We start from the raw sequence: 12,389 nt of genomic DNA on the forward strand, positions 1-12,389 counted from the left end.
CATGGACGTTAACGCATGTACATGCATTTATATCTGCTCACATCCATGTCCGTTTATGTCCGCAGAAAAAAATAAAAAAATGGAAAGGGTTTGGATCCTGCTTTGTTCTTGCAGACATAAACTGATGTACTGCAAATGGATGTAAAAGAATGGTGTCCATGTACATTTGGTTTTGGGCAAGAAACAACTAAAAATAACATGTTAAAAATGGATGTAAATTGATGTAAACTGAACTGAAGTAAGTATAATGGCTCTTGCACACAGCCCGACTGAGCCAGTTCAGCATAATTACAGCTGTATTTTCTCTTCCCTGGTGCTGTACTTCTATATACGACGGTGCTTTTATAAACACGAGTACAGATGTACAGTATCTCACAAAAGTCAGTACACCCCTCACATTTTTGTAAACATTTTATTCTATCTTTTCATGTGACAACACTGAAGAAATGACACTTTGCTACAATGTAAAGTAGTGAGTGTACAGCTTGTATAACAGTGTCAATTTTCTGTCCCCTCAAAATAACTCAACACACAGCCATTAATGTCTAAACAACCCGCAACAAAAGTGAGTACACCCCTAAGTGAAAAAGTCCAAATTGCACCCAAAGTGTCAATATTTTGTGTGGCCAAATTCTCAGAATACCTGAACAGTGCCTGCAACTTGATTGGCTGCAGGTGATCTTTGGCTGACAACTCTCAGCCTAGCGCCTTCAACAGAAGTCGATAAAGTAATTGACTGTTGTCAAGCCGACGGGGCCACCTTCTGTTAGAATTTTAGCCGATTCCTCTAAATTGGCTGAATGTATGGCTAGCTTAAAAGAGAACCATGTTTTGTTTTTCTTTTTTAATTCATACTTACCTAGGTGGATGCAATATCGATCTGATGCTGCATTTGTCCCCCACAAGCTAACACTGAGAACCGAGCGATCAAATACCACTGATCACTCGGTTCTCAGAGCTCCCTTAACAGATTGCTGGTGACTGTCAGTCACTACTATTTGCTCTGCCCCCACATGCTCACTGGAGTGATGGGCTGTGAAGGGGGCAGGAGCAGCCGGTTCAGGCTCTCAGCGGCTTGGAAAAGAGTGCCGATCCAGGCATATCACTCCTGTTATCCAGAGGAGATGCATAGCCACATGACGTTTTGGCTGTACTTCTCCTTTAAGGCAGGAGGGTGTAAGAGATATTTAAATAGTAACAGAACTTTTGTTGTGGGGAAAAAAAAAATTCCCTCTAGGTGATCTATGTACATTGCAAGCATTTTAACACATTTTGTAGCAGATTCCTACCTTTTTTTTTTACTCTGAAGAAATAGCTGTTTGTTTTACTATGTCCTTTGCAGACTGATTCTGATTGGGAGGTTCAGGGTTATTATAACCATATGGTACACTCTCAGTGTGCTAATGGGGAAACTTGCAGTGTCTGCATCCTTTTCAAAGTAGTTAACCCTTACTAAAAATGGTATTTCTGTTGCAAGGGGTGGCTAAAACTTGATTTGTATCTTAGCGCAGACTTCTGTGAAAATCAGTGAGCCAATCGCACCAGCAGGAAATAAGAAATAACAAATTGTAAAGGAAAGGTAATTTTTAAGACCATTAACCTGTTCCCGCCTGCGCTATAGACTAGACGGAAGACGGCTACAGCACGGACATAAATTGCCAGGAGGGTGTCCATGTACATTCTCCTGTGCATGTGCTGCCTGCGCTCCCTGCGGGGCATTTGTTTAGCAAAACATTTTAAAAATCCCATTGACGATCAAATACCACCAAAAAAAAGCTCTATTTTTGTGAAAAAAATTATAAATTAATATGATTACAGTGTAGCATGACATTCAAAGTGCAACAGTGCTAAAAGCTGAAAATTTGCCTTGTTAGGAAGGGGGATTAAGTACCCAGTAAGCAAGTGGTTAAATTACAACATTGCTTGACTAGCAATTGTATATGCTATATTATACATATATATATTTATTTTTTTCATTAAAGTGGGGTTACCATTTAAAAAGAACAAAGGGTAATTCAAACTGATATCATGTTTTAACAACAGAAATATATTGGGCGAATTGACCTTTCTTTGGAGTATTAAACATCAATGTCAAAACTTGCCAGTCTTTGGTTCATGTACCATATTGAACTTGTAGTTCCGCAACACACAGACTTGGACTGTTGTAGTACAGAGTGCGATATCATTGTATACTCCTTAGTAAATCATCTTTAACTCTTGTACATAGTAGAAACTTGAGACAAGAAATTGATTGCCCGTCCTACATGTAGCCAAGCTGTGTTGAGTCCTGTCTGCTGTAGCAGAAGGTGTTAATGGAGCAGTAGGTATGAGTGCATTGCCTGCCTCCCTCCGAGTTACTCTTTAAACCCAGAAGGAGGGGCGAGTTAGGTGCAGGTCAAAGCGTGGAAGGAAAATTAGCTGAAGAAGCAGAATCCATGCCAACAGTGAAAGCCAAACATCAACCTGGCAGCTTAAAGGTGCAGCCCATAATTGGCAAGTGTCCATCTGTTACATCAAGCCTCAACACAGCACCGCATTACGAATTTCCAGATATAGTTCTAGGCTTTTCAGACTTCTTTTGGAATAGTTTTCCCCTACAAACAAGGACCAACTTCATTATGAAATGCCTGTTATACCTTACATGGAATGTATGTTATAGTCAGTGCTTGCTATCAATTCACAAAGGGAAATTATTTTATTGGTAAAAACTTGAATACATTTATGTTGCATTAATCACCGACAACAGAAACAGAGAGTTCAGTTTCATTTAACTGAACAAGGTGATACAGAAAGATAAGCCAGCAAAATCATCAGACGTATTGATTATTGATCTTATTTTTCATACATGGGATATTGAGGAATTTGCTTAGAATTTGCATTTACAACCTTTGCATTTAAAGCTGACTGGGGTTTCATATACTCTCACATGCCATCCAGAAAAAAATGGCTTTGCATACATTATAATACATTGTGCAGTGTAAAATAAAAGGCAAAAATTCACAATGAGAGTGAGAATACTTTATTAGGGCTGCAGGAGATGAGCAGACACCGGAACTGCAAGAGGTATAAGAAGGCTGTGGTTGTCAACCAATAATTGATTGTTGGTTTTGGGTGGTCTGACCCTGTAACTTCTCCATTTTGAACTTTAAAGAGGAACTTAACCCCCCTCACAATTCCCTCTTCATACCAGGGTTTCGTCACAAAAAGCATACTTACACACCCTGTTGTGTTCTGTAGGTATCTGCTTCTCCTCTGCTGCACACCCAGCATTTATATGGATACCTACATCATGCATCCCAGGAGGCCTCATGGTACCCTGCAGCACATGCAACCAGGAAATCATCAGGTTTTGCTGTCTCTTTCTGCTTCTTGAAGTCAGCCCCATGATATCATGCTTGTGCCCGTTGCATGAACCAGGAAGAGACAGCCACTCCCCTGGTGATGCAAAGTGGTGTTTTTGCTGTGGTGTACCCTGAGGCCTCCTGGGATGTATGATGTAGATCTCAAAGGACATGCAATCCAATGAGAGTGCCAAACTTTCTAAGCAGTAAATCACAGTGGAGTTTTATTTGGTATTGCCTCATCACTTAAGGCCTCTTTTCCATGGGGCAGATTCAGTTCCGATCCACAGTGGGATCTCTGAACTGATCCCCTGCTGATCGGAGCAGAGGGGGCGGATGGCACATCGTTGTCCACTCTGCAGATCTGCTCTGCGGGCGGCTGGGAGTAAACAGACTCCCCTGTCCCTTTACACCCTCAGATCCATTCCACCTAAACAGAAGTGGGCTTGATTGGACCCAGAGGTAGGTGGGTCTAAACAACGCAAGTCAGTTTACGCATGTCTGTCCATAGGGATGAAGCCATTCCCAACTGCCACACCTTGTTCTCTTTGAGTACCCTTACTGGCTATTGAGGTTGTTTTATTTGACAATGGGATACCAGTTGCCAAGGGCTTAAAAAATCTAGACCATAACAAAGTGGAACTCAGACAGAGACATACACGGAAGAGTTTTTTTTGGCTGAAACCAGTAATAGAAGACAATGAGTGGCTTTTAAAAGATTTGAGTACGGGTTCACTTTAATTGTACGTGCATGTTTGAATATTTCTGTAGCTCTCCAGCAAGAGTCTAGGTGTAACCTGGTTTATATTTATTATATGTCATGAAATATTCCACCTTTTACTGAGTCAGATTACGTGCTTCAACAGTAATATTAAAGTGGTGGTAATTGATTGACCACTAGAGACAACAAAGACAAGATAGAAACAAGACAGAAACCAATGGTAAAGGCATGACAAGTAGTTTTGCACTTAGCTGTGAGGTCTTCTAATACTAATGAATATTCTCTTTTCTCCAGGAGGCAGCATGGACTTGGAGGCGTTGGAGAGTAGTCATAGTCCTGCGCCGGACAATCCGTATGAGCGAGAAGGCTACACGTCTCGAGGGCTCACAACTCTTAAAGGGCACCCAGACAAGTCAGACCTGCTGTCATCAGACGTGAAGAGGTCACAACCCCTGTTAATACAGAGCGGCAGGTGGGGGTAAGTCATGATAGAAACAGCTGAAAAATAATTCTGACAATAATCACGCACGCTTAGTATGCATTAACACAAATCGTATCTAACCCTTCCCTTTTACTTAACAGCTCTTTTTTAGATACAGAAGATTTTTTCTTTTTTTTTGCATTTATGGAAGAATTTTGTTGCATTATATGTGCTTTATATTATATTATTATATTTCTATTTTGTAGCGAAAATTATATTTTCTATTTTAGAAATATAATTTTCTATCCATCTGTTAAAAAAATATAGTTTTATTATTATAGAAAATACATTTTTAGATATTTTCTATTGCTAATTTGAGAAAAAAATACACATGCTGATAAAAATGCCTCCAAAAGAAAAAGCAAGTGCCTACCTGATAAATCTCCTCTTCTTTATCATCCATTGAAGCACACAGGATAGAACAAATTTTTGAACATGTGGGTTATACCGCCACCTACAGTATTACCCACGTATCCAAGAATGACTTCTTTCCCATGCAATGCTGGGACAAAGTCATCCAGTGCCCAGGGCAAAGATGCCAAACTGCACCCCCCCTTCCCTTAGGGTTAGGGTGAGGGCACCTCCATCCCTTCAATAAATCATTGCGCGCAGGGCAGCTTTCCCTACTACCCACCCCTTGTCCCATGTCCCAGTGGATGATACAGGAAAGGAGAAAAGAAAAGATTTGTTGGTAAGTACAAAACATTTATGTTTTATGTGCAGCCACTTTTTGGATCTACTGTAGCAGTGGCCTTGTGCTATACAGCCACTTATCTGTGAAACTCCTTTCTTCTTAAATTTGTTGTAAACCCTCATGGTTTTTCACCTTAATGCATTCTATGCATTAAGGTGAAAAACCTTCTGTAGTGCTGCAGCCCCCCAGCCACCCCCTGTTTTACTTACCTGAATGCTATCATCCTCTGGCTGGGAACGGGCAAACCAGCTCTAGCTGGTGTCTCATGTCCTGATTGGATAGATTGATAGAAGCACAGCTATTGGCTCCTGCTGTTGTCAATCAAATCCAATGACGCCACACAGGGGGGCAGGGCCAAGACCTGCGTTCTGTGTGAATGGACACAGATATGGGATTTGGGAGTGCGCCCGCACAGGTGTCCAGCATAGGAGAGCCTTCTCCAACGTGGACACTTGATGCAGGGAGGAGACACCAGTGCCATTGAGGGACCCCAGAAGAGGCAGATCAGGGCCACTCTGTGCAAAATGAAATGCACAGTGGAGGTAGATATGACATGTTTGTTATTTAAAAAAACAAAAAACTAGGGTTTACAACCCGTTTAAAGCACAGCATGCTTTCCTTATATATGGCGTGATGGAGATGGATATGGATATGTATTTTTCAAGACTGACTACATCATTGATCCTGACCCAATCTCCGACTCCTTTTGCAGTACAATAATGAATGCCTGCAGGCAACAGTTAAGCATGGTGGAGATTCCTTGCAAGTTTGGAACTACATTTCTGAAAATGGGGTAGGGGCAGGGCTCGAGTCCTGCGGGAACGCATGGGAACGGCGTTCCCGTACTATTTCCACAACGGGAACGCCGTTCCCATTAGCAGCTGGAGGAGCCTGCTGCTCGTGCGTAGCCCGCCGCTCCTCTGCCGCCCGAGTCAGTGACTGGTTGCTAGGCTAGGGCCGCTCCGCATCTAGCAACCGGTCACATGACATCGGCCGTACACGCGGGCACGCACTGGAGTCAGTGCGCATGCGCCCTCCAGCGCAGCCAGCGGCAGACACACGCCGCTGGCATACGGACTGTCTCCTCCCTCCCCTCTACCCAGTTCTATCCCGAGCGAGAAGACTAGTAAACCAGGTTAGTCACTCAATACTCTGCAATACTCTGCATTACCCCGCAAATACTCTGCATTACCCCGCCAATACTCTGCATTACCCCTCCGCCAATACTCTAAATTACTCTGCCAATACTCTGCATTACTCTGCATTACTCCGCCCATACTCTGCATTACTCCGCCCATACTCTGCATTACTCCGCTCATATTCTGCATTACTCCGCCCATACTCTGCATTACTCAGCCCATACTCTGCATTACTCCGCCCATACTCTGCATTACTCCGCCCATACTCTGCATTACTCCGCCAATACTCTGCATTACTCTACCAATACTCTGCATTACTCTACCAATACTCTGCATTACTCTACCAATACTCTGCATTACTCCACCAATACTCCGCCAATACTCTGCATTACTCCACCAATACTCTGCATTACTCTACCAATACTCTGCATTACTCCACCAATACTCCGCCAATACTCTGCATTACTCCGCCAATACTCTGCATTACTCTACCAATACTCTGCATTACTCCACCAATACTCCGCCAATACTCTGCATTACTCCACCAATACTCTGCATTACTCTACCAATACTCTGCATTACTCCACCAATACTCCGCCAATACTCTGCATTACTCCGCCAATACTCTGCATTACTCCACCAATACTCTGCATTACTCTACCAATACTCTGCATTACTCCACCAATACTCTGCATTACTCCACCAATACTCTGCATTACTCCACCAATACTCCGCCAATACTCTGTATTACTCCACCAATACTCTGCATTACTCTACCAATACTCTGCATTACTCTACCAATACTCTGCATTACTCCACCAATACTCTGCCAATACTCTGCATTACTCCACCAATACTCCGCCAATACTCTGCATTACTCCACCAATACTCCGCCAATACTCTGCATTACCCCGCCAATACTCTGCATTACCCAATACTCTGCAATACCCCGCCAATACTCTGCATTACTCCGCCAATACTCTGCATTACTCCAACAATACTCTGCATTACTCCAACAATACTCTGCATTACTCCAACAATACTCCGCCAATACTCTGCATTACTCCACCAATACTCTGCATTACTCCACCAATACTCTGCATTACTCCACCAATACTCTGCTATACCCTGCCAATACTCTGCAATACATAACCTGCCGATACTTACTCTGCAATACTTACCCTGCCAAGACTCTGCAATACTTACCCTGCAATGCCCTGCCAATAATCTGCAATACCCAGCAGTAATCTGCCATACCCTGCCAATACTCTGCAATACCTTGCCAATACTTATCCTGCCAATATTCTGCAATACCCTGCCAATACTTACCCTGCCAATACATATTCTGCTAATACCCAGCCATACCCATCCATGCTCAGCCAAAATATTATTGGGGGAGATGACGTGGATATTACAGTAGGGGAGATGTATATTGCAGTGGGGACTATATGGTGGTGACATTTTTCACAGGTTTTTGCAAATTTATTATTTGCTGATCCGAAAAAAGATCCGATCTGTGACTCAGATCCAAGGAATGATCCGATCCATGAGTTTTTTGATCCGTTGCCAATAATCTTGCACGGCAAGGGCAACGTTATTCCAGTTTGTGTGATATTTTCTAATTTGCTGTATTTGAATTTGGAACAGGGTGTATTTGTGTTAGAAATTCCCTGCGAGGGAAAGATCATCACCCATTGTGTTGATTATTCTGTTTGACAAGTTAACTTATTTTGTATTTGTAAACTGGCACTTTACTATATATGTACTGTATTTTCTGTGAAATATATATGCATATGAGCGTACCTTTATTTATTTATTTATTTTTTTGGTGGGGGAGTGGATCTTGGGTGAGAGTTCCCACACTTTTTTCCCCAGCACTTGACCCCTGGGTAGGGGGTCCTTGGTTAGGATCAATAGTGTCCTCAGTGCTGGGACAACGACCCCAAACATGCAGCCAATGTCATAAAGAACTATTTTTAGTATAAAGAAGAACAAGGAGTCCTGGAAGTGATAGTTTGGGCTCCCACCGAGCCCTGATCTCAACATCATTGAGTCTGTCTGGGATTACATGAAGAGACAGAAGTATTTGAGGCTAATCGTGGTTAGTTGTCCAAGCTGTATGGAACAATTTACCTGCTGTATTCCCTCAAAAACTGTGTGCAAGTGTACCTAAAAATATTGAAGAATTTATGCTGTTTTGAAGGCAAAGGGTGGTCACACCAAATATTGATTTGATTTGGATTTCTCTTCTGTTCATTTACTTTCCATTCTATTAATTGATACAAAATAAACTTATAACACTTCTTTTTCTAAAAGTATTCTTAATTGACAGAATTTTTTCACACCTCCCTAGAACTTTTGTGCAGCACTGTAAATATACAGTACACTGTGTACAGTATATACATATATACCGTGTGTATGCGTGTGTGTGTGTGTGTATATATATATATATATATATATATATATATATATATAATATAATATTACCAGCAAATGATACACATGATTCCAATATGACCCACCTTTATGCAGTATAGCCTATATTTCCCAACTCCAATTAGCGTTACTCCACAGTTCCAGCTCACCCAGCCAAGGAAACGGCAAGATACATACTGGCTGTACATTTCAGAATTCTAATATTTCTTTCAAGCAGTCTGTCATAAAAAGGCACCTCAATTTCACACATGAGGCCTTCCTGGGGCCCTTCATGTTATTGCGGACATGGAGAGACTCATTCACTGACACCATAGAGGTTATGTTTCTTAAAGGGGGCTCCCTCCCTACAGGAGGTGCCTGGACAGTAAGCTGGTGCTCTCGCACAGCGCTTCCAGGTGTAGGATTCACCAAATACCTCTCAGGCTCAGTAATAATGATCTGTTCCAGGTCTTCTCTTGGGACAATGTCAGTTTGGTAGACAACACCATTAACTTCTTTACAGGTTGCGGGCAAAACTCCTGCTGTGCGTTTGCCCTCACTCGGTCTTTCCATTTTGAGAGAGTTAACTTCTGCAACAGCCAACATGCCCTCAACAGACTGTTCTGCAGACCCTCAATTTGGAACAGCAGCGGTGGTGTCCACCTGATTATTACCTTCACAAACATTATTCATTAATGCTATTAGCCTCTTGGCCTAACCATCACAATCGGTTGTGCTCCTAATGGCTGGCGCTCTGCAACACTGCATCATCTCCCCAAGGAGACACAGTTGGACAAAGGGGCTGACCAGCATCAGACACTTTACACTTGTCATCCTTAACAGAGAAGTATGGCCAAAGCTTTTTTTGGCCCTACATCTCCTATAGATAACAGGAGTGCACTTCAATCTGCACTCCTGTGACCCATTTTCAGCTGACAGCGGGCTAAAGCCCACTGTCGAGTGCATGTAACAATCAGCGCCACCCCTAATTCTAACTAAAGTGCTAAGTGCAACATTATAAACACCAAGCACTGTGCATAAAATATATCAAAAATGTTGCAGCAGCTGTACACTCTCAAAAAATGTATATATGTGTGTATATATGTGTGTATATAGTGCAGCGCTACTGGCATGATAACTCTAATATCAAACCTTGTGCAAATTAAACACACATATAAACATATATGAAAAGTCTTGCTTGCTGTGAGTATCATTCACCACCATGCTTGATCTCTAATTTAAATAACCTCGCTCCTTATTCCCTGTACACACGACCGAAAATGTGAGCTTTTGGTCAGAAATTCCGACCGTGAGTAGGCTCCATCGGACTTTTGCTGGCAGAATTTCCGCCAGCAAAAGATTGAGAGCAGGTTCTCTATTTTTCCGACGGAAAAAGTTCCTTTCGGAAATTCTGATTGTCTGTAGCAATTCTGACACGTAAAATTCCTGCGCATGCTCGGAAACAATTCGACGCATGCTTGGAAGCATTGAACTTCCTTTTCTTGGCTCATGATAGTGTTGTACGTCACCGCGTTCTTGACAGTCAAAAGTTCAGAGAACTTTTGTGTGATCGTGTGTATGCAAGTCAAGCTTGAGCGGAATTGAGCCAAGATTTTTCTGATGGAAATTCCACTCGTGTGTACGGTACTCTCCTCCACTCCTGGGCTATTGCTTCTAGTGTCGTGCGATCACAAACACAGGAAACATAGTGCTCTCTGTTTTAAAAGCGAGCGGACACTATAATGTTATACACATGCATGTTTTGACTTTTTATCTTGTAAGTGTCCTTTTTAAGCGGGGTTATTTAATGAATTTTAAAACAGAGAGCACTATGTTTCCCGCGTTTGAGATTGCATAACACTGTGATAGCCCAGGAGTGGAGGAGAGTCTAATGCTGCATACACATGACCGGACTTTTCAACAGCAAAGGTCCAACGGAATGAACCTGTTGGACAATTCGATCGTGGGCTCCATCAGACCTTTGCTGTCCAAAAATCTGACTTTAGAAATAGAACAAGTTTCAAATCTTTCCGCTGGACCCAGTTCCTATGGAGAAATCCGCTCGTCTGTATGCTAGTCCAACGGATTAAACCCGACGCTAGGCCAGCTATTGGCTACTGGCTATGAACTTCCTTATTCTAGTCCGATCATACGTCATCACATTCAAATCCATCGGATTTTGGTGTGATTGTGTGCGGCTAAGTCTGTTCATCCGTCGGGAAGACCGTCGGACCTACTCTGCCGGAAAGTCCGGTCGTGTGTACTCGGCATAAGAAGCGAGGTTATTTAAATGAAAGCTCTACACTTTACCCATGGGAATCACACTGGGGGTTGTTGAAACAGCAAAGGGCTGAAGGTGTACAGCTGATCCATTGCGGAAGGGAGAGATCATTGAGGAGTGAGAGTAAAAGATCTATATTCGAGTCTGCCTGACTGGGCGTTGAGGTGAGCAGGTATACCAAGTGGTGGAGGTGTGCACAACTAAATAGTGTTTAACCACTTAAGGACCGAGCCTCTTTCTGAGATTTGTTGTTTACAAGTTAAAAAAAAAATTTTTTTTTTGCTAGAAAATTACTTAGAATCCCCAAAACATTAATCATATTTTTTGTACACCCTGGAGAATAAAATGACGATCGTTGCAATACTTTCTGTCACACCGTATTTGCGCAGCGATCTTACAAACACACTTTTGTTTGGAAAAAATACACATTTTTAATAAAAAAATGAGACAACAGTCAAGTTAGCCCAATTCGTTTTTTTTATATTGTGAAAGATAATGTTACGCCAACTAAATTGATACCCAACATGTCACACTTCAAAATTGCGCCCGCTCGTGGAATGGCGACAAACTTTTACCCTTAAAAATCTCCATAGGCGATGTTTAAAAAATTCTACAGGTTGTATGCTTTGAGTGACAGAGGGGGCCTAGGGCTAGAATTATTGCTCTCGCTCTACCCATCGTGGTGATACCTCATATGTGAACACCATTTTCATATTCGGGGGCTACTCACGTATGCACTTGCTTCTGTACATGAGCTCGGTGGAACGGGGGACATTTAAAATGTTTTGTTTTTTATTTTTTTTATTTTAGCTTTTATTTTTTATTTTTACACTGTTCTTGTAAAAAAAAAAATTGTGTCACTTTTATGCCTATTACAAGGAATGTAAACATCCCTTGTAATAGAAAAAAAGCATGACGGGACCTCTTAAATATGAGATATGGGGTCAAAAAAGACCTCAGATCTCATATTTACACTAAAATGCAATAATAAAAAAAAAATTGTCATTTAAAAAAATTATTTCAAAAAATGTCCCTTTAAGAGCTATGGGCGGAAGTGACGTTTTGACGTCGCTTCTGCCCTGCAGTGTTATGGAGACGGGTGGGGGCCATCTTCCCCTCACTCGTCTCCATACCGAGCAAGGAGCAACATCTAATTGCCCCCGCCGACGACGACGGCTCCGGTAAGCAGTGGAGGGCAACGGAGCATGGCGTGGGGGGGGGCCCTCTCCCGCCGCCAATAAAAGTGATCTTGCGGTGAATCCACCGCAGAGACCACTCTTATCGGAAACCGGACCGCCAGCAGAAGGAAAGGATACC

General features: G+C 42.3%; 1 protein-coding gene across 3 annotated transcripts in view; it reads left to right on the plus strand.

The window, feature by feature from the left end:
• Nucleotides 1-12,389, plus strand: part of GRB7 (growth factor receptor bound protein 7) — a 245,445-nt gene that overhangs the window by 159,984 nt on the left and 73,072 nt on the right. For all 3 annotated transcript variants that reach the window (XM_077459813.1, XM_077459815.1, XM_077459814.1), the window contains one exon: nt 4,357-4,540. In XM_077459813.1, the coding sequence (XP_077315939.1) occupies nt 4,357-4,540 (184 nt within the window). The remainder of the gene's footprint in view (nt 1-4,356; nt 4,541-12,389) is intronic.

The sequence above is a fragment of the Lithobates pipiens genome, unplaced genomic scaffold (assembly GCF_037356315.1).
Source record: "Lithobates pipiens isolate NorthernLeopardFrog02 unplaced genomic scaffold, aLitPip1_a1.2 Scaffold_28, whole genome shotgun sequence".
NCBI classification, from domain to species: domain Eukaryota; kingdom Metazoa; phylum Chordata; class Amphibia; order Anura; family Ranidae; genus Lithobates; species Lithobates pipiens.